The sequence below is a fragment of the Ammodytes marinus genome, assembly GCF_949987685.1.
Source record: "Ammodytes marinus genome assembly, chromosome: 12".
NCBI classification, from domain to species: Eukaryota; Metazoa; Chordata; class Actinopteri; order Uranoscopiformes; family Ammodytidae; genus Ammodytes; species Ammodytes marinus.
Window position 1 is genome coordinate 1,409,682 of NC_137216.1, and position 22,247 is coordinate 1,431,928.

Genomic DNA, 22,247 nt, shown 5'->3' on the forward strand with positions numbered 1-22,247 from the left:
ATGTCTTAATTTGTTAATTAAACATTACCAACCTTGTCTTTTAATGATGTGCTTAGAGGTGTTCAAGTTGGCATATCTTCTGTTTTTTCTCAATTTAATGTCAAATTTTTCAAGACATGTAAGGTCATAAATTCAAGCCATATGAGATCCCTATAGATTTGTCATTAACATGTGTAGCCAATGTTTGCGTGGTCAGGTGCAGCTCTGGGCCCGTTGTTGGCTGGGCTGCTGTCACCAGGTGGCTGGGATCAGGTCTTCTACATGCTGATGACTGCAGACTTCATTGCTCTGTTGGTGAGTACTTTAAAAGTTATAGAAAACAAATAATACGTACGATTTCCATTGAAGCATACAATGTTTTCATAATGATTTGTGTCATGATGATATGTTGACCTCAGCTCTACAGAGCCTTGTTTGGCTCATATTTTCTATTTTTCTGCTTGCAGCTTTAATGTTTACTGCTCACAGACTCACAGTCACTAATGTCACCAGTTCTGCTGCTTCCAGTTGTGGGCAAATGATTTCAGCCAAAAAAATTCTACACATTAGCTGCTCAGCAGCAAACGGCGTTAAACCCTGCCACTACCTGGTGAATAAAGTGGAGCATTTAGGAACTTAAGAGACAACTATACTTTTTGGACTAAAGTGTTGAGCCACAGTCCTTAATCATTGAATCCAGGTGTTTCATTCAGTCCCATTGCCATTGTGTATGAAGCTATGCAGTCCGCCTTTACAAACAATAGTTTAAGAATGGGTCGTTCTAAAGAGCTCAGTTAATTCTAATGTGCTACTGTGATAAGATTACTCCGTTGCAAAAAGTCAGTTGGTGAAATTTCTTCCCTCTTAGACTTTCCACCATCATCTGTAAAGGTGGGAACACACCAAACGCGTAGCACGGATGGCCATCGCTTCTAACGGCTCTAAAGCGCCGCTTGATCATTTTGTGTAAAAATGGTCAATCGCCTCTACGCGCCTAGTCTCCCTCACACTATTTTATTTCCTCTAATCAACCATGGCTGAGATCAGACCCGACACAACGGTGTGCATGTCCGCACCTAAACACAGGCATGCAAACTAGTCACCTTTCGGCGAAATTCGCCGTTTTGGAGCATGGACCTATTAAGAAAGTGGAGTGACCTTAGTGACTAACTATGATTGACGGATGGTAACTCCTATCATATGAGCTTTGACGGTCATCTGGCCAATCAGATCCAGTATTTGTCATTGAGGGGCGGTGACCTCAGTCTGCAGGGAAGTTGACTTTTTTTCCTCTCCGAGTTATCGGAGCGTGCAAGTAGCTGGAGTATTATTATTTTACTGTGTTAATATGCCTACTTAGTTTATGTGAATCACTTTTATAAATAAATTCACAGAGTTTGCCAACCGTTGTTTTAGGCCGTTTGCATTGATTTATGCACGCGCTGATTAACGGCCGCAATTTGCGGATTGTCACTGCAGATTAACGTGTCACCTCAAGTTAATAATGTGCTTTTGGCTATTGCTGTTTTCATGATTTTTGAATGGTGCGTGGTGTTCTGGCCGACACACCTGAGGTGAATGTTGTGATTATAGGAGATCGGAGCCGAAACAACACACTCACCTGTTTCCTCTACTATCATCATACAGTGGCTTGCAAAAGTATTCATACCCCTTGACATTTTCTACATTTTGTCACGTTACAACCACATACGTACATTTATTTTATTGGGATTTTATGTGATATACCAACACAAAGTGGTGCATTATTGTGAAGTGGAATGAAAATGAAACGTGGTTTTAAAAGAAATGTATGAATAAAAAACTGAAAAGTGTGGCGTGCAAAAGTATTCAGCCCCCTGAGTCAATGCTTTGTAGAACCACCTATCGCTGCAATTACAGATGCAAATCTATTGGAGTATTTCTCTACCAGCTTTGCACATCTACAGACTGACATTTTTGCCCATTCTTCTTTGCAAAATAGCTCGAACTACAGATTCAGCATCAGATTGGATGGAGAGCGTCTGTCAACAGCAATTTGCAAGTCTTTCTCAATATTCTCAATTATTTTTAGGTCTGGACTTTGCCATTCTAACACATGCCTATGCAGTGGCGTGCACAGACATTTTGGGGGGCAGGTGCTCAGTGCAAAAAAAAGGGCACAATATATTCTATCGATGAATGAACAAATCATTTTAAGGGTACTTGTACAAAACCCCCCCTGGCCTAATTACTTTTAATACCCGGCCACACATAGAGTGTTTCTCAAAGGAATTTGGGAGACTGTGTTTGGGACCCTGGACCTTCTAGGGGGGTCCGGGGGAATGCTACCCCGGAAGAAAAATTTTAACCTTTTAAAGTAAAATTCATCAATCTGGTGCACTTTGAGAAGAAAGCTAAGGCTAAATCACCTGTGTCAATGTGGGCTATTTAGTACTATTTTCTGGAATAATTTAGAGACACAGAATTACCAAAAAGCAGAAAGAAAAAATGTATGTTTGAAAAAAAACAGTCAGCTTCGGATTTTTTTAAATAATCCCTTATCCGGAATTCTGTCTTTGAAGTCTTCGTTAGGCCCCTGATCTCCGTACTAATAATATCCTAATAAGGTAAATACAAGATTACTGCAAGTCTTGTAACATAGAAATAACTTATGTAGCTTCATGACTGATTTAGTACCACCAACCCACTTTGCGTAGTTAAAATAAAATGTGTGGACAGCTTTTAAGATATTTCAATAACATTTGAGGAACAGTTCAACATTAAAATCTGATCTTTAAAAGGCCCTGAACAGTTAACATACTCTGGTCTTGACTCTGACCTTTCATCTTCATCTTCCTCCTTGCTGCTGGTGGATGCTCTCATCCAGGAGAGCAGAGAGCTGCTCCCCTGGGCTGCCTGCTGTAGCTCCCTTTCTTTTTCCTTTTTTAACCTCTCCTTTCTAGGCATAATACTGCAATTTGTAAATAAAAAGAGACCAACCATATAAAATAAGACTGCTTGGTTACATTACAACAAGGCACAAGGCTACTTTAAAAAAAATCCGAAGCTTTCTTTCTGCTTTTTGGTAATTCTGTGTCTCCAAATTATTCCAGAAAATAGTACTAAATAGCCCACATTGACACAGGTGATTTAGCCTTAGCTTTCTTCTCAAAGTGCACCAGATTGATGAATTTTACTTTAAAAGGTTCAAATTTCAAAGGTCCCAAACACAGTCTCCCAAATTCCTTTGAGAAACACTCTATGTGTGGCCGGGTCTTAAAAGTCATTAGGCCAGGGGGGGTTTTGTACAAGTACCCTTAAAATGATTTGGTCATTCATCGATAGAATATATTGTGCCCTTTTTTTTGCACTGAGCACCTGCCCCCCAAAATGTCTGTGCACGCCACTGAGACCAACCATATAAAATAAGACTGCTTGGTTACATTACAACAAGGCACAAGGCTACATTTTCTGTCATTTAGCAAATAAATTACTCCAAGTGAAGTGTTAATTATATAGCCTAAAGTAAACCTAAACAACACTAGATATTCAGCATACTGATAGATTCACATGCTGTACCAATGACAAACTCCGCCGACATTAGTTGTGTTCATCACGTCATATCTATTTTTTTTTGGGCTAGCTTGTTAAGCAGGACAGTCGGCTAATTTATGCTCAGCTGTGTGGCGCTGCATGCATGATAGAGGCTACTTTATAACAGAGACAAATAAATGCAAGTTATAGCTTGGCAACTGAGGCTTAGGGGGCAAACAATACACTCTTGACTCCATTCATGTATGTGTTACCTCGCTAGTGGGGCAGGGCAGGCCGGGGAGTAGGTGTGTGTGTGCAGCAGCTGTGAACTGCTGCGGCAACGCGCCTCCGTTTGTGTCCACTCTGCGCGTTCACGTTGGCAAAGGAAGTGTGTGCGGAGGAGGGGGGGGGGGCATATTTATTGGGGCATTATTGTCAAACGGTTTTAATCGTTGAGCATGTATAGACGATAATGTCGGCATGGGCCACATACACTGTAACAAAAAAAAAATAACTTTCAGATTTTTTATTTTATTTTTTTTCAAAAGGGCACTTGATTGGGCCAGGGGAAAAGGGCAGGTGCTTCAGCACCACTTCAGGTCTACCTGTGCACGCCACTGTGCCTATGCTTTGATTTAAACCAGGGGTGTCCAAACTTTTTTCACTGAGGGCCACATACATAAAAATCTACGAAGGGCCGGGCCACTTTGCAAAAATAACACATTTATCAGGACATGTAGCTGCTCTGATTTCTAGTTTCATAGTGTCTTCGTAAATTGTAATCCTTCTTCACGGCAACACTTTCCTTGCACATTAAACAGACACATTCCCCCTCTTGTTTATATGCCAATGATACACCCAGTGTTTTCTGCTTTTGCGTCCAATGTCCAGCAGGGGGAAAATAGTATCCAGCCGAGGTCCCAACCCTCCTAGAGGGTTCCGGGGGTATGCCCCCCCGGGAGATTTTTTTAAGTTTTTAAAGTGAAATGCATGAATCTGGTGCACTTTGAGAGGGAAATTAAGAGGCTAAATCTGAAGAATTTTGTATGAAAAAAAAAAATGGAGACACTGTGTCAGATGAATTAGAAGCTATTGGAGAAGGACACATAGATTTTCCATAATAATATTAATTTAAAATAAAATATTATTCAGGGTCCTCTGGGATGGGCTTGTTGCTCTTTTTCTTTTATGGGACATATTTCTCAGTAATATAATGAGTGCATTTAAATTATTTAACCCTTTAGGCGCCGGGTTTAATTTTGAAAAATACTTTATTTTGACACCTAAATTTCAGAAGGCTCTGGATTGAAAGTGGTTTGAGATAGAGACAAAAAGTTAATGAGACAAATATTGAGAATGTCCTGAAGTTTATCTAGGGAATACATTTTTTCATCTAATTTGCATATTATGACGTCATATGGCGGCGGCCATATTGGATTATGTAATTTCCATGAAACACCTGATATTTTGAAATAGAGTTGAACTTATTTCATCAAGTTCACCCCCTCCATCCATTTGTTATGATGTCCACTATGTTGTAAGCCAACAGTTGTAAACTAGAACTAGAACTACACCACAAAACAGGCACTTTTTATGATTTTAGATTTTTTACCCATTTTAATTTACTTTTGTCTTCTATTATTATGATTATTATTATTACCATTATAATATGATAATATGAATATATATATATATTAATATTCAATAGTTTTTTTCTCTCTGTTGTGTACTTGATGTATTTGCATTGAATATTGTATGTATTGTTGTTTTTCCTTGAATTTGTTTGAACTCGACGTCATTGTAAATGAGGGTCACCCCTCAATTGGTCTCGAGGATAGATAAAAGTTAAATTAAATGAAATGAAAAATACATTTATATAATGCTGCGTCACATGGCTTCACCACTGCTGCGCATGGACGCACCGGGGCCGTAGAAAGAGTGCACACTAACTCCCTACTTTTGCTTGCCATATTCTCTCAATAACTCCTAAATCCAGCTTCAGCATAAATAGCTTAGTGGCACACTATCTCCGATTTCACACCCAACAACTGCGCGATTCATTTGCAGCCTGGACGCGGAGGTGTGTCACCTCTCTGCTCTGACGGCCGGCTCGGACTGCTCCGAGGGGCTGCTCCGAGACTGACCGCCTGTCAGTGCTTTTGGTCGGGGAGGGGCTCGCGGCAGCACCCGCTGCTCGTTGAGCAATGAGCACAATAACTGCAGAGTGAAACGTGCTTTCACGTCAGAGTCTCCAAACACCACAAAAGTTTTCAATAAAACCAGAAAAAATCGCTAGGAGGATATGACAAAAAAAGTTTTGATGGGATTTTTTTTTTTTTTTTTTTGGATGGGATTTCCGGATTTCCGCGAATATTTTGCATTGAAGGATAACGTTTTTCTGAGCTAAGGTCTAGGTATGGGATGTCTGCCAACTAGTGGAGGGGAGTTTGAACAAAATATAACACTCTATTTAGAGAAAACAGCTGTTTGATTTAGTAAAGCGTCTTGTCGCAATTTTGCGACTGTGGCGCCTAAAGGGTTAAAAATTAAAAGCGCCATATTACATTATATTTTTAAAATATGCCACGGGCCAATCAATCAGTGTTTGACACCCCTGCACTAGTGGGTTAACTAAGAAATGCAAAAAAAAAAAAAATTTTTTTTTTTTTTTTTTTCAAAGGGCCATATTACATTATATTTTTAAAATCGGCCGCGGGCCAATAAAAAGCGGGCCGCGGGCCGCAGTTGGCCCGCGGGCCGTAGTTTGGACACCCCTGATTTAAACCATTCCATTGTAAATCTGGCTGTATGTTTAGGGTAGTTGTCCTTCTGGAAGGTGAACCTACCAGTACTCGAGTTGAGGGGGGATGAGGTGGGATGGCATCCCCCTTGGAAATAAAGATCGCAAAATCATCCCCCTTCTAAAACGGCCATCCCATTATTTTATCAATGAATGTGGAAATATTACCACTATTTCAACATTTAGTAACACTGGCGCATACGCTGCCGGTACTCCACTCTGCACTCGATTCCGGCGCTTGCCAGGGCAGGGGAAATGTATTTAAATTAGGGCTGTCAAATTAACGCGTTAATTTCGATTAATTAATCACAGAAAAATTAACGCGATTAAAAAAATTAACGCAGATAAATCGCACTTCTATAATGCCCTTTGACCCGGTGCAAAAGTGGTGCGTAGCTGCACCGAGCTGCACCTGAAGCAGACACAGCCCGCGCGGGTGAAAGGGAGAAAAGTAAAGAGAGAAGCAGGGGGCCGAGGGCTCTATGGACGGTTTAATAAGCATGAAGGTAGGAAGACATATTACTTTATTCTCCGCAGCCAGTGTCTGTGCATTATTGATTTAGTGGGTGCAACAATGTAGGCTAGGTTCAAAACAGTATCTCTCAATCTTTCTCCCCGTGTCTCAATTTTGTTTGCTAGCGTCTCGTCGTCCGCGTAAACGTGTGTGTGTGTGTGTGTGTGTGTGTGTGTGTGTGTGTGTGTGTGTGTGTGTGTGTGTGTGTGTGTGTGTGTGTGTGTGTGTGTGTGTGTGTGTGTGTGTGTGTGTGTGTGTGTGTGTGTGTGTGTGTGTGTGTGTGTGTGTGTGTGTGTGTGTAACGGGTGTGCAACAGTTCTTATCATGTATATTAATATATCTTTAAGTGCACATCCGTTAACGGTATAATGTCTGCGTTGTGTTCTGGGGGGGGGGGGGGGTGTGAATGGATGGAAGGATGGGAGACGGGAGACTTGACCACAATGGAGTCTGGCTGTCGATGTTTATTCGGATCTCCACTCAGACAGTCTGCATGAGCCAAACAGAAAAACGTGTCACATATAACTGTCGTAGCCGGGACCACATTCCCTCCTCCGCTCAGACAGTAAAAAGCATTCTGACGATGTATAAAATAATATGAAAATAAATAAAATAACATACTAGATTCACTTCACAAATGTAAATATAACCAGCATTGAAAATAACATAAACAGTTAAAACATTCATACCTGCATGAGCCAAACAGAAAAACGTGTCACATATAACTGTCGTAGCCGGGACCACATTCCCTCCTAGCAAACAAACAAACACACGGGGAAACACTATAATACCCGGACGCACATGTACACAACAAAAACTCTCAAAAAGTGCATTTACTAAGTGCTAGCTAACAAAACAGCGCTGTAGCATGTTCACACACTTAATTCACAACACACTAAGTCACACATTAAACATTTTCATTGTACACAAAACGACCTATATGCTAAAATATGACGAGAAACACAACAAACATACCTCCGCTCAGACAGTAAAAAGCATTCTGAGCTTTGGCGCCGCACACACGTCACAAAACACGGACCTCTCTTAAAGCTACAGTACAGGTACAAAAACACATCAACGTAGGAACAGGAACAGGTTACCAAATGTACCTAAACACATACTGGTACATTTAAATCAGCATTGGTGACATTTCAACACAACTAAAAAACGCTGTTTCACCCTGGTTACATACACCCCTCCTGAAATTCACCAACATCCTGATTTAAGGATGTCTTCTCAGGCATACAAAAGTCTATCACTGACACAACCTGGCACAAATGAACAATGGACCTAGTCCACATAGTCAACTTGAAAGCTACCTTAATACAAGGTTTAGGAAAGAAAGAGGTTGATCAAATCTCTAGATTCCCCTTAGTTTGATGTGACGCCTCGTACGTCACACAGCATTTGGCCTAAAATACATAGTCCATAGACATTTGCAGGTGTATAAAACCTCATAGTTGGCCCCTTTTGAAAATGCATCACATAAGCACTTTAGTGAACACTTAGTCACGCCCAACTTTTAAAACAGCTGGGAACGGCCGTCAATAAAAAACTTGGACCTTTCAAACAATGGTTTCTGAACCATAGATTCTATCAATCTGTTCACTGATTTCACCAATCTTCCAGCACGTGTTCTGACAGTGCCGTCATCCTCAGCGTGTGCATGAGAGTCAGTGCGACCTGAGGTGTCAGCATGCTGAGCTGGCGGTGTGTCTCTGTGCGGAGCGACTGAGATGGATGGACAGTCATCGATAACAGCAGCAGGACTGAGTGCTGGACTAGGCTGAGCATGCTCTTCTGCAACAGCCAACTCTGACTCAGGTGAGTCGTCAAGTGATGAGATTGAGAGCTCCTCTTCATCTCTGGAATCTGACACGTCCTGGGCATGTTCACCCTGAGTCAATTCTCCAGACACTGAAGCCATCACATCATCATCAGAGACGCAATCTTCCTCATCAGACTCCTCTTCAGCCCACGACTGATCGGTTGCATCAGCAGACTCGGCTTGGTCCAATCCAAGGAGAGGCAAGAAGTTCACTTCCAGTAAGAGATTCCTGTGCACAACTCTTGTGTGTCCCACAGCATCCTGTATTTTGTAGACATGGATACTTGGATTCACTCCAACCACTGTGTACACTCCATCTTCCCATTTGTCGGCTAACTTCCTCTTTCCTCGTTCCCCTTTATTTGATACCAACACACGATCTCCCACTGACAGGAAGGTGCCCTTGGCTCGTTTGTTGTATTGTCGGGTCTGGTGCTGCTGCTCAGAGGAAGTATGTTTCTGAGCGATCTCCATAGCACTTTTCAGGCCAGAAAGCAGGGATTTTGCATATGTGTCGTAGTCAGCAACTTCAGGGTCGTCCAGAACCCGCCTGAACATGACGTCCACAGGCAGTCTAGGGACACGCCCAAACATGAGGAAGAATGGAGCATAACCCGTCGTCTCGTGGACGGTGGCGTTGTATGCGAACGTGAGGGTCTGGACTTGTTGTGGCCATTGCTGTTTTTCCTTTAGGGGAAGGGCGCGCAGCATGTTGCCCAAGGTGCGGTTGAATCGCTCGGTTCCCCCATTGCCCATCGGATGGTAAGCTGTCGTGTGGGATTTTGCAACACCAGCCAAACGGAGGAGCTCCGCAATCAGGTTGCTCTCGAAATTGGCGCCCTGGTCGGAATGTATCCTCGCCGGGAAACCATAAACACAGAACACATTATCCCAAAGCTTCCTTGCGACCTGCTTTGCCGTTTGATTGGCACAAGGGAAGGCATGAGCGAGTTTGGTGTAGTGGTCGGTGACCACCAAAACATCAACGGACCGCTGCTTGCTGTCTTCGGCAGTCCAGAAATCCATGCACACTAACTCCATTGGAGCTGAGCTCTTGATGCTTTCCAGAGGAGCACGAGCAGCTGGTTCCGGTGACTTCCCAAACACACATCTCTGACAGCATTTTACATGTGCCCTCACATCCTTTTCCATATCAGGCCAATAGAAACGCTGTCTTGCAAGCGAAAGAGTACGGTCCTGGCCCTGATGACCTGCCAGATCATGGATGCCGGACAATGCTTTGACCATTAGACTCTGAGGCAACACATATTGGGATCGTCGCTGCTTGGAAACAGGATCTCTTGAGACCCGATACAGAACTCCATCATGGACTTCCAGCCTGTCCCATTGCTTCAACAATCTGAGGACCTTTGAGTCAGCGCCATGCCTTTCTCGCCTAGACGGTCGTCTCCTGGCAGAAACAAAGGGCAACACCTTGGAGATGACCGGATCTTGCTCTTGAGCCAGCTGTAGCTCCTGGGCAGAGAACATGGGCAGCGCATCCTGACCACTCGAAAGATGTTGGACTTTTTGTGTTAAGTAGAGTGCCCTGGACTCTGCTGTGTCATTCCAGGCACAGTGGGCCTGACAGAGAGCTCTGATCTCGGCTGTGTCATACCCCGTCCTGGGTAGTGGATGGTTTTCCAGTCTGAGGGTTTGAGACTGGCAGCTGAGCCTGAAAACATCCTGCACAGAATCCTCTTCCACCTCATCGGCTTCCTGAGTCAGAGTGGAATATGGCTCCTTAAGCAGCCTGTGGCCAATGGTTCTCGCAAAGGGATCGCGACTCAAGGCATCTGCCACCACATTTTTCTTCCCAGGTAAGTGTTTGAGATCAAAGGTGTACGACGCCAGCTTAGACACCCAGCGGATCTCACATGCGTCCAGCTTCGGCTTCGTTAGAAGGTAAGTAAGTGGATTATTATCAGTCCAAATGGTGAAGCTATGACCCTTCAGCCAGTGACTGAACTTTTCACACACACTCCATTTCAGGGCCATGAACTCCAGCCTGTGAGCTGGATATTTCCGCTGTGATGCGCTGAGGGTCTTGCTCGCAAAAGCAATCGGTCTGGCCTTGGATTCTCCTCGGGGCACTTGGGAGAGCACCGCACCAAGTCCATCCAAAGACGCATCTGTTAACAAGATAAATGGTTCATCGAAGTCCGGATGAGCCAGCATGACGCAGTCCAACAGCCTGGCCTTCATGTGTTCAAAAGCGCTTGCACATTCCTCTGTCCAATCCGCAGCAGTGAGCTTACGGTAGGCCGATTGGGGCTTTCTACCCTTAGCTGACTTCCCTCGCCTCTTCTGACCAGCTGTAAGTGCGAACAGCGGCTTTGCAGTGGAAGACAGGTTGGGGATAAAGTGTTGATAGTAGAACACCATGCCGAGGAATGATCTGAGTCTTCGAACAGAAGGCGTGCATCCATCTGCATCCATGAGGTCTTGTACCTGCATGCTGTTGATTACTTCCACCTTGGCTGGATCGACGGACACACCCCCACCGTCGATGATGTGGCCAAGGAACCGGACTTGCTTCTGCAGAAGGTGGCACTTTTTAGGAGCCAGTTTCAGGTTGTTCTCCCGCAACCTCTGAAACACTGCTTCGAGTCTGGACAGAGCCTCTTCCTCCGTTGGGGCAAAGACAAGAAGGTCATCGAGATAACACAGAAGCTTTGTGAAGTTCATGTCGCCAAAGATACCAGTCATCACCCTCATGAAGGAAGCAGGGCTATTACACAGACCTTGTGGCATGCGGTTGTATTCATGCAGCCCGAGAGGGGTTGTGAAAGCTGTGTACTTCTTGTCGTCTTCATGCATCGGAATGTTGAAGAAGCCAGAGGTGAGGTCCATCGTGCTAAAGAAGCAGTTGCCACCAAGTGCAGCGAGACAGTCTGACTGGTGAGGCAGGGGATGTGCGTCCTTTATGGTTCTGACATTCAACCACCTGAAGTCATTGCAAACCCGCAACCCACCATCCTTTTTCCACACCATCACCAAAGGAGACGCATATTCGCTTGTGGACTTTCTGATGATTCCCTTTTCCTCCATATCAGTGAGAGCCTGCCTCAACTTCTGATAGTGGGCTGGAGGGACTCTCCTGTATGGTAGGCGAAACGGGCGATCGTCAGTGAGACGGATGCGGTGTGCGTAACCCTTGACCTCACCGCAGTCAAGCGAGTGTCTGGAGAAGATGTCTTGATAGTCAGTTATCAGTTGCTCGAGCTGGGACCTACAAGCTTCGCTAACCTGACATGAGGCTACATCGACGTCGCTCAGACCCAACTCTGACAGACTTTTGCCGGACTGGGATGAAAGACTAGCACCGGAAGAAGCATCATGCTGTCGTTTCTCAGTGTCAGGTTGCAACATTTGTGAACATGGACAAGAAGTGACCGATCTCGGGGTCAGATTGATGGTCATGAAAAGATGCAAGATCCCAGTACTCGTCACCACCTTTCAGGACATGAGTGACATATTTGATGATATTCGAGCCCAATATGAGATCATCCTGCTGGCCAGACACAACCAAAGTGGATACAATACATGGAACACCATACAGCTGCATCTCCAAGTCATAAAAGCCCTCAGGCTGGGTCTTCAGACCACCACAGCCAACCAAGACAATGTTCTCTTCGGGGTACTGCTTATCTGGCAAAACATCAGCACATCTGAGCTTCTCTACTGCTTCTTCACTGATGCTACATACCATAGAGCCAGAGTCCCACATGCCCTTAAGCTGCACACTGTGGTTGACGAGGACTGGAGCATAGAACAGCTCTCCGAAAGCTTTGATTCTCTGGGTAGCTTGAATGGCTATTTTTGTACCCTTAGGTGCATTGGCACAGCTCTCTTCATATAACTGAGCTAGGTCACAGGTTTCAGAAGGGGTTCCATTTACGTTACCCACACCGGGCCCCTCAAGGTGTGGGTTTAACAGTTTAACTGCTGAGACTGGCCACCAGCGCTATCATCAGGCTGAGAGCGGCGCTGGTTAGGCTGCTGGTTGTGGTTACCAGCACGGCCATTGTGCTGAAAGCGGTGCTGGTTCGTCCGTTGAGGACAGTCCCTCTTCCAGTGACCGGGACACAAGCACTGTAAACATAGGTTCTCCTGCTTACAGTGTGACAAAGTGGAATGATTAGGAGCCCCACAGACTCTGCACACTCTCTGGAAAGAGCGTGGCATGGCAGCTTGGGTGCCGGGGTTGGAAGGCACTTGGGTATGCACTGTGACCAGCCGGTCCAACAGGTTTACCAAACTCTTCATGCAATCATTGTCGACACCAGCAGTGGTCAAAGGGGCTGGAGGCTGTCTCGGTGGAGCAGCAGTGTTCAAGAGAGGTGCCTCTTCAAGCATAGGTACATGGCACGAATGAGCTCTGTGCTCTACAACACTTGGCTTTAGTGGCCTTGCAGCTGCAGATCTTGATTTCTTATCCTGCATGTGCTCATCGAGCCTATCTTGAATTTCACAGGCCGACCATTTGTCAGCAGACTTGAACTTGAAAACACTGTAAAGAGACTGGTCTGGGCAGTGTTTGATAAACATCATGCTGACCTCATGGCCCGGGTCATCAATGCTACGACCCTGCCTTTTCAAGCACTCGTTAGCTACATCCACTGTTTTATTTAGCCTAACCCAGTACTCCATAGCATCTTCACCAGGTGTGGGCAGCGTGTTATAGAAATCTGACAGGGGCATGCTTGAGTATGACAGTTCACTGAAATGTTGTTTCAGAGTATCAAAAATCACATGTGGATTTGTAGTGTGATTGATAGATGTGTTACGCAGCTTTACTCTCACCACATCTCCTGCTTTGCCCATAAGCTTTGCCAGAATCTCTTGTGATTGCTCGTGAACTGGGATGGCACGTCTCTTTAAATACAGAGTCATGAGATTTTCCCACTCGTGAACTGTAAATTTATCTGAGCCGTCGCCCCTGAATAAGGGAGGCTCCTTTGCGGCTGATTGTAGCACTACACTGACATTAGGCAGTGTCGTCTCTGTTGGCAGAGGAATACTCGTGCTGTTTGTGCTCCTATCAGCCTGTAGCTGAGCTGTAATGGACTCACCCAGCTTTTCAGCTAACTGTGTAATGAGCGAACCTAAGTCTGGGTTCTGATTGAAGTGGCTCGGCATGGCACGGTCTACATACCGAGTTGAGGTCAACTGGGGGGTGCCCAACGCTGTGACTCCAGGCCCTGGTGTTCTGGTCTCTGAGGGCTGATTCAAAAATCCCCTCCCCACACCAAACTGGCACTCAAAAGAAACACGCTCAGCATCATCACCCCCACTACCCAGTGAATATGTTCTGCCCTCTGCCATATTAAATGCCACTTTATCAACACAATGAAAGAAAAAAAACTGTTCAATGAAATCACAATGGATAAATTGGGAGCACGAAATGACAGTACTAAAAGAGCATATCAATTGGCAAACATGTATACAGCATTAAATCAGTACTTCACTTTACAATTAACAAATGTGCTGAAACTGCCCTTTTTTTTTTTTTTTTTTTTTTTTTTTAGCACTCAATCAGTTCACTGAGAAGGTACAAAAAGTCCACAATGTGCAAACACCTACTTCATTCAGCATCGACACATGTGGATAGGCCTATATAAAAAAATAAATTGTCCATTCAAAACAAAATAAAACCCTGAGCACTCTACGGAAATACCTCAGTACCACAAAAGGCCAGTGGCAGCAGCTTCCTCGGCGAACGAGGTGATGTCGTCCTTTAAACCAATCCTTGAAAGGTCACGGCACCAATGTAACGGGTGTGCAACAGTTCTTATCATGTATATTAATATATCTTTAAGTGCACATCCGTTAACGGTATAATGTCTGCGTTGTGTTCTGGGGGGGGGGGGGTGTGAATGGATGGAAGGATGGGAGACGGGAGACTTGACCACAATGGAGTCTGGCTGTCGATGTTTATTCGGATCTCCACTCAGACAGTCTGCATGAGCCAAACAGAAAAACGTGTCACATATAACTGTCGTAGCCGGGACCACATTCCCTCCTCCGCTCAGACAGTAAAAAGCATTCTGACGATGTACAGGGTTCGACATAACGTATAGCCCGATGGCCCGGGGCCAGTAAAATCATATGCAGGGCAAGTTGATTGGCCAGTCACTGTCCCGCCCGGGCCAGTGACTGGCCAATCACAGTTCAGTATCTGTTTGTAGACTACATCATGGTTCATTGAAATGCGCGTTCTGAGTCGTAATGAAAGCAGTGTTTATTTAAGACTCAATATAATAAACCTAATATAAAATATATTTTTTAATGAAAGGCCAGTGGACAACCGATGCGTGGGCGTTTTGACAGGCACCGTTGGCAGAGCTGCCTACCGTCCGCCTGCGAGTCGACAAATCAATCGACTTACTCTGCCCCCTTTCTTTCTTCCCACAGCAGAGGTTGAGGCGCAGAAAATGATAACTGCGCTTTTCCTTTATCTGCCGCCGTAATGTTACAATATTTGCATCCAAGCCCCAATGGTAATACAAATGAGAGGCGTTATTTAAACGCTGTGAATGCGTCTCCGGTGATTGTGTCGGTTGTAGACAGAAACGAACGGAGGGACTCCGCTCACTGTACAGTTCCTATAGTCGCGCAGTTTGGCACTGTGTTTTCAGGCTCGAGACATTCAATCAGATCGCGGAAGTCTTTCCCATTGAAATCGCTAACGGGGAGAATATCCCCGGTTATTATTTTAGCCACAAACCACAGTTCATCTGCGCGGCGGCTCACTCGCTGGCGAGATCACACGGTGAAACGCTGCTGTGATCGGACGAAGGCATTGTGTGTTTCTAAGGTGATTTAACGTCATAGTCTTAGACGAGCGTTTAACTTATGCTGCATATTTTGCACTGCATTGTTTTTTATCAATAGTTTGAAAAAATGGTCCCACACCGGACTCTTATATGTGAAGCTGACACTTCATGGAGAAGTGACACTGCTGCAGCGCGCTCACGACCAGACGTGAACTCACATACACAGTGAAATCTCCCATTAAAAAAACGGCATAACCCACTGATTTTCGGATTTCTATTCTATTTTTAAAGTCAACTTGAGCGAAAGTGGAAAACCGGTCATTCGGTCGACACATTCACATCCCTAATGCATATAGAGAAAGTAATAAAAACAGCCTACCACACCACAAAGAATGATCAGACCTTCATCTCTTATTTATTTTTTATGTTTGAACATGACTTCTGCAGGTGAACTATTCATTAAACTGCCCAAATTCAAGAATAAAAACAACCTTCAAACTACTGGACTTTAAAATACTGGCCGACTCTTTCAACATACTTTCAGTTGTAGGCTTCTAATTCAATATGTTTGCCTGGTTTTATATTATGTGTATGAGCAATATCAACATTTCATATAATTAACTAAAAGAAAAATAACCAAATCTAAAGGGAATATCTATACTGTTACAGTATAGATATTCCCTTTAGATCTGGTTATCTTTCTTTATTTTTCTAATACAGGTATTATAATTATTGACACTAAATTATGAAGAAAAAAAAAGTGTGTGCAGGGCCAGTGAAAATATACAAGGGGCCAGTAAAACTCGGATCCACTGGCCCGGCGGGCCAGTAGGAAAAAAAAGTTATGTTGAACCCTGATGTATAAAATAATATGAAAATAAATAAAATAACATACTAGATTCACTTCACAAATGTAAATATAACCAGCATTGAAAATAACATAAACAGTTAAAACATTCATACCTGCATGAGCCAAACAGAAAAACGTGTCACATATAACTGTCGTAGCCGGGACCACATTCCCTCCTAGCAAACAAACAAACACACGGGGAAACACTATAATACCCGGACGCACATGTACACAACAAAAACTCTCAAAAAGTGCATTTACTAAGTGCTAGCTAACAAAACAGCGCTGTAGCATGTTCACACACTTAATTCACAACACACTAAGTCACACATTAAACATTTTCATTGTACACAAAACGACCTATATGCTAAAATATGACGAGAAACACAACAAACATACCTCCGCTCAGACAGTAAAAAGCATTCTGAGCTTTGGCGCCGCACACACGTCACAAAACACGGACCTCTCTTAAAGCTACAGTACAGGTACAAAAACACATCAACGTAGGAACAGGAACAGGTTACCAAATGTACCTAAACACATACTGGTACATTTAAATCAGCATTGGTGACATTTCAACACAACTAAAAAACGCTGTTTCACCCTGGTTACATGTGTGTGTGTGTGTGTGTGTGTGTGTGTGTGTGTGTGTGTGTGTGTGTGTGTGTGTGTGTGTGTGTGTGTGTGTGTGTGTGTGTGTGTGTGTGTGTGTGTGTGTGTGTGTGTGTGTGTGTGTGTGTGTGTGTGTGTGTGTGTCTCAATATTTTTGCCTATGAGTACGACCAGTGGCGCAAAAAGGGGGTATGCAGTAGCCTATATGCGGCGCATAGGGGCGCCGCACTAGAGGGGCGCCGATGCGATGGGGAAAAAAATAATTTAAAGTCGGCATTTTCGGTATTTAACAACGTTTGTTTAAATGATATGATCAATAACACAGGCACGTCACGTCACTGATTAGGCGCCCCGCTCCCTTGGCTCCCTCCTCCCCACACTCTCGCGCTCCAGTGCGCGCCCCCTCGAGCACGCGCTGGAGCGCGAGAGTGCTTTCGTTTGAATCTTGTCATCTGACAGTTAGGAGTGGAAGTCGGTCAGTCGGAGTCCATGGAGAGGCAGAAGAAAAAGCTCTCGGGGGCTCAAAACAAAAAAAGGAAGCTTGAGAAGGAGAAATCTTGCATGGGCATGAAAAAAAGCCTTACAAACTGGTTGAAAGACAGTGGGTAAGTTGAGTGAGTGTATCACGAGGAGGGTTGCAAATATTCAGGTTAGCTAAAAGCTGATAGTAAAACGACAGGTTACTGGTGTTGTCTTGCACCTGTGTAGCTTACTGATCAGTTACAATATAACAGATCATGACAAAAAAATAAAGGAACTTGTTTGTGCTTATTATGTTTTGCTTCAATCTCTATGCCAGTCTTTGTTTTATGTAAATAGACCCAGTAAAAACGGAGTTATGATATATGTCCAGCTTAAAAAAAAGCATACATATTTTTGTTACCCACAGTAAAAAATAATATAATTTTTAAACTCAGTTTTTACATTTTCTTGTGTAGTTTTTGGTCCATCATGTTCATATACTATGTATCCAATAATAAGGATACAATTTAAAATGAAATGTCATATTTTTTTATGTGGTTTGACTGCTGTATTTTTTAAACCTCTTTAACACACAGTTCATGTCATTCAGGTGTGAGGATGGAGATAAAGAAAAGAGACAGAGGGAGAAAGAATCAGGAAAGACAGGGGAAGGCGACAGGTTGGTCTAATATTAGGTGGAAGTGTAGGAACAGCCACTTCATACCAAGTGATTAATTTCTAAATATTATTTATATTGGAAAAATTGCATTAGAAAGATATGTAATTTATTCAAAGCTAATAAATAATGTGTGTTTGACAATATGACTTAGTGGAGGAGAACACAGGCAAGGGGTGAAGGAGACAGACATGAGGTTGGTGATGGAATCTGCTATAGAGGAGACCAGTGCGAGCATCAGGTAGGAATAATTAAAGTAGTGAGGCCACAAACACCTAGATGCCCATTATGGTTTTAATTTCTACTGACCAACCTATTCACTGTTTTTGGGAAAATTAGTGCAGGCAGACATGGCGAGGCAATTGCAACAGAGGAGAATGTTGAAGAGAGAGGTGAAGATGAGGGAGAGGAAGAGAGAGGTGAAGATGACGATGAAGAAGAACAGGAACAGAGAGCTGCAGAGGAGAGGGCAAGATCAGAAGATCCATCTAAATGGCCTGCACCACAGGAAATGGGGGACTCATTTAGACAGCATATAGTTGAGAGTGGCCCACAGAAATGTCCTGATGGGCCATATCCGAGAACAGAAAAGAGTAACAGGTGTTTTGCTAAATCCTACTGTTTTCGTGTAATGTCCAATGGCGAAAAAGTTGAGCGGGACTGGTTAATGTACTCTAAAAGCTCTAATAGAGTCTATTGTTTTGCATGTAAGCTCTTTGGTGAAACTAAAACTGCTGCTGACACGCGCCTTGTGGTGGGGTATAATAACTGGCAGTGTCTATCAAAAACACTGAAGCACCACGAAACAAGTGGGTACCACATAAATGCGTATCTAATGTGGAAAGAATTGGCATCCCGCTTACGCCTAGGCAAAACCATTGATAGCGAATTACAGAGAGCCATGGCTGATTTTCCAGTACAGAGAATGTATTGAGCACTGAGTGCCGTTGTTACATGTTATTACATATGTATAAAGGCTTTTTTGACTGTTTTTCGGGTGCCTGTCACTTTTTGAGCCATTACTTAAGTCTTACAGTGCATGTGAGTTAAGTATTGTTTCTGCCGTGTGTGTGTGTGTGGGAGGGGGGGGGGGGGGGGGGCGCCTGCTGTGTGTCTGCATACCCCCCAGAAAGTAGGTAGTTGCGCCCCTGAGTACGACGATGGTGAATGAATCGGCATAAGCATCTGTGACAGTGCAGCGCTGTCTGATGTGGAGACAGAAGTTACGAGAGACGGAGAGAGAGAGAGAGATAAATACAGAGAGAGAGAGAGCGAGAGAGAGAGAGAAACAAACTGTAGTAGGCTATACAGCTGTTTATAAACAGGTATAAAAGTGTCATAAAAGTATGCGATTAATTTAGATTAATTAATCACAGATCCTGTAATTAATTAGATTAATTTTTTTAATCGCTTGACAGCCCTAATTTAAATGTTTCCAGCCAATTGAAAAATGTGTATATAATATACCATTACCATTCCTAGCTTCTGATTGGATGGGCACGGCTAAAGCCCGCCTCCAAAATCACCCATCGCATCACCACCTGCTTTCCTGTGGTCAACCGTCAATCATGTCCACAGAGCGCTGTCTCTCCTTTGCAAATGCAGTTAGTAGGCTACTCGGCGACTTTTCTCACACGTTAACTTGTTCTTTCGGATAGTAAATGCTGTGCGCAAAAGCTTATTCACTTCCTACTTTATCCAAACCGACTTACACAACTTTTTGTTTAGCGTATCGCTTATTTAAGGGTGTATTCACACATGGAAAGTCCGTTAGTTCACTTGCTTTGGTCCAGACCAAATAGAATTTGGATTTTTTTGTTTGGTGTGGTCCACTTTCATATTGCCCCTTTTGCAAGTGAACCAGCATTACGAAGCAAAACCACACGTGATCTAAGGTCATTCATTCATTGGACAGACATTCTGGGGTGGAGAGAAGCAGGAAGAACGAAGTAAAAACTGCGAATTTATCATTGATATAATATGGAGTTAAAAATAATAAAAATGCCTACATCTAGCCTATAAATAAAGAAGAAAAAAATCTAATTATTGTTGTTTCATATGTTTATAATATGTAGCCCTATGACAATGCCACGTTATGTGGCTTATAGCCTACGATGTGAAACATCATTTTTACTGTATTTTTGCTGCTGGACGCGCGACTCGCGTGAAGAATAGGCTCAAACTGAAACACAGCTGATTAAGCTGTGTATCAGCTGGGTGTCAGTTCGGCGCAGTTCAGCACCAAACTGACACGGGGACAGTATTGACGGTCCCGTTGGGAAGAACAATAAAAACACACACTTCATGCAAAGCGCAGCGTGAACCTGTTGGCACTGTAGGCTACGGGAGACGCTCCTCTCCATCTGATCGCTGATCCGCACGCATCATTATCAAATGTAATATTTTCGCTCGGGGCTCCCGGTCAAACCACAACTAATCTTCCTAACAATGGCGACAACAACACTTTCCCATAATGTGAAGCTGATGGCGATTTATTAAAAAAGAAAAGAAAGAAAAGGCGCAGTGCTTCCTGCAATTGGGTCGGATCGAGTCCGGCCAAATTCACACCACAAACGAACTGCAGCAGAGTGCGTTTTGAAGCGCATCGAGACTACCTCTTCAGCTGGGTCTCGGAGCGTTTGTTTGGTCCGCCCCCGAGTGCGATTGCTGTATTCACACCTGTCTGAAAGATGCGCACCGAAGGTGGAAGTGCACCTGAGTTCGTTTCAACCGAACTAAACACAGCATGTGTGAATACACCCTTAGTTTGTAAACAAGTGCTGCTTCCGCCTCCAACGATGCTGCTGCTGCAACATTGGGGTCACTCTCTTCCTCTCAGCAAAGCCTTCTCTTCTATCGGCTCAGACTGCCTACTGTAAATGTTTTAAAGCGGCTACGAGTAACATTTAAATATCTGGTAACACTTTACAATAAGGGTACATTAATTAATGGTTAGTTAATGCTTAATAAGGTTTAACTAACCATTAGTTAACTGTCTAGTAAGCATTTACTAATGGTATTCATGTTAACTAAGGTATTAATTACTACATTATGTAATGTTTATAAATATCCTATATTAACCTTAGTTAACCCATTAAAGCGGCAACGAGTAACTTTTAAATATCTTTTAAACAGCCTCATGTTTCCTCTCATAATCATAAATGACCTTTAACAGCAAACGAGACCATCAGTGCAAAGAAAGACGTTTTTATATAGTTTTTATTACTGCATTTGATCTGGTCGTACACCCAGTCCGATTTTCGGTTCACGCGTGCATGCTCTATCGTCACATATCCGTATTGGTCACAGATTTCAGTGTGGCGCAGTTACGCGATTTGAGAAGCCTATCCCTCCAGGTGAGGGAAGGGGAGCGGGAGCCTTGTTTGAGACAGTTGTTTGTCGTCATAATGACTGATAACGGGGCTGAACCATAAAAGAAAAAAAAGAAAATGCAATGAAGAAAAGCGAAAAGGGAGAGTGATAGTCGGGCGGGAGGGCGTTGCCAAGCAACGTATACACAATTTCACGCAGCGAACGTAGACTGCAGTGTTTACTCCTAAATGAATGAGCGGTAGCCTACTAAAACAAAGTTTACTTTGCCTCACCAGCATCATCAGATGACCATTATTCATCTGAAATAGTCATTATTTACAACATAAACACATTACCTCATCGTGATCCATTCTAACTAACTGCCATCTCTCGTTCATTCGCTTTGTGTGGGGACACGGACTCGTTCAGCTCCGTGAGAGGTGACAATGCATCAACTCATTGCAATCAGGTGTGTTTAGCACTTACTGGCATTAGTTGATGCTGTGTCACCCATAGACTCACGGAGCCGAAAAGAGTCCGGTGCCCTCACACTTTGCTTTCAACACACGGACACGCACCATATTGCTTCCTGATTATTTGAATCTGAACGCCCTGCACGAGCTAGAAAACAGCTTCACGACAGCTGGCGTCGTAATAATACTACCGCTTTTGTTCAAAGGTGTCGCCAACGTGCCGACTTACTCGTAGTGGCTTTAATTAAGCTTGAACCAACAGTTGATTAATATAATAATAAGCATTAATTAACTGTTAACAAATGTCATTTTGTAACATTACTTAAGCATAATTAAACATTTATTAATGCTCTTTGTGACACTTATTGTAAAGTGGGAACCATTTATCCATTAAGTAACACTTAATAAATGCACACCAGTGCTGAATAGGCATTACTGAAGCATAATTA

At 43.6% G+C, this 22,247-nt stretch overlaps 1 protein-coding gene across 3 annotated transcripts in view; it reads left to right on the forward strand.

The window, feature by feature from the left end:
* Positions 1-22,247, forward strand: part of slc37a1 (solute carrier family 37 member 1) — a 117,471-nt gene that overhangs the window by 78,292 nt on the left and 16,932 nt on the right. For all 3 annotated transcript variants that reach the window (XM_080038015.1, XM_080038016.1, XM_080038017.1), the window contains one exon: positions 197-294. In XM_080038015.1, coding sequence (XP_079894141.1) covers positions 197-294 — 98 coding nt within the window. The remainder of the gene's footprint in view (positions 1-196; positions 295-22,247) is intronic.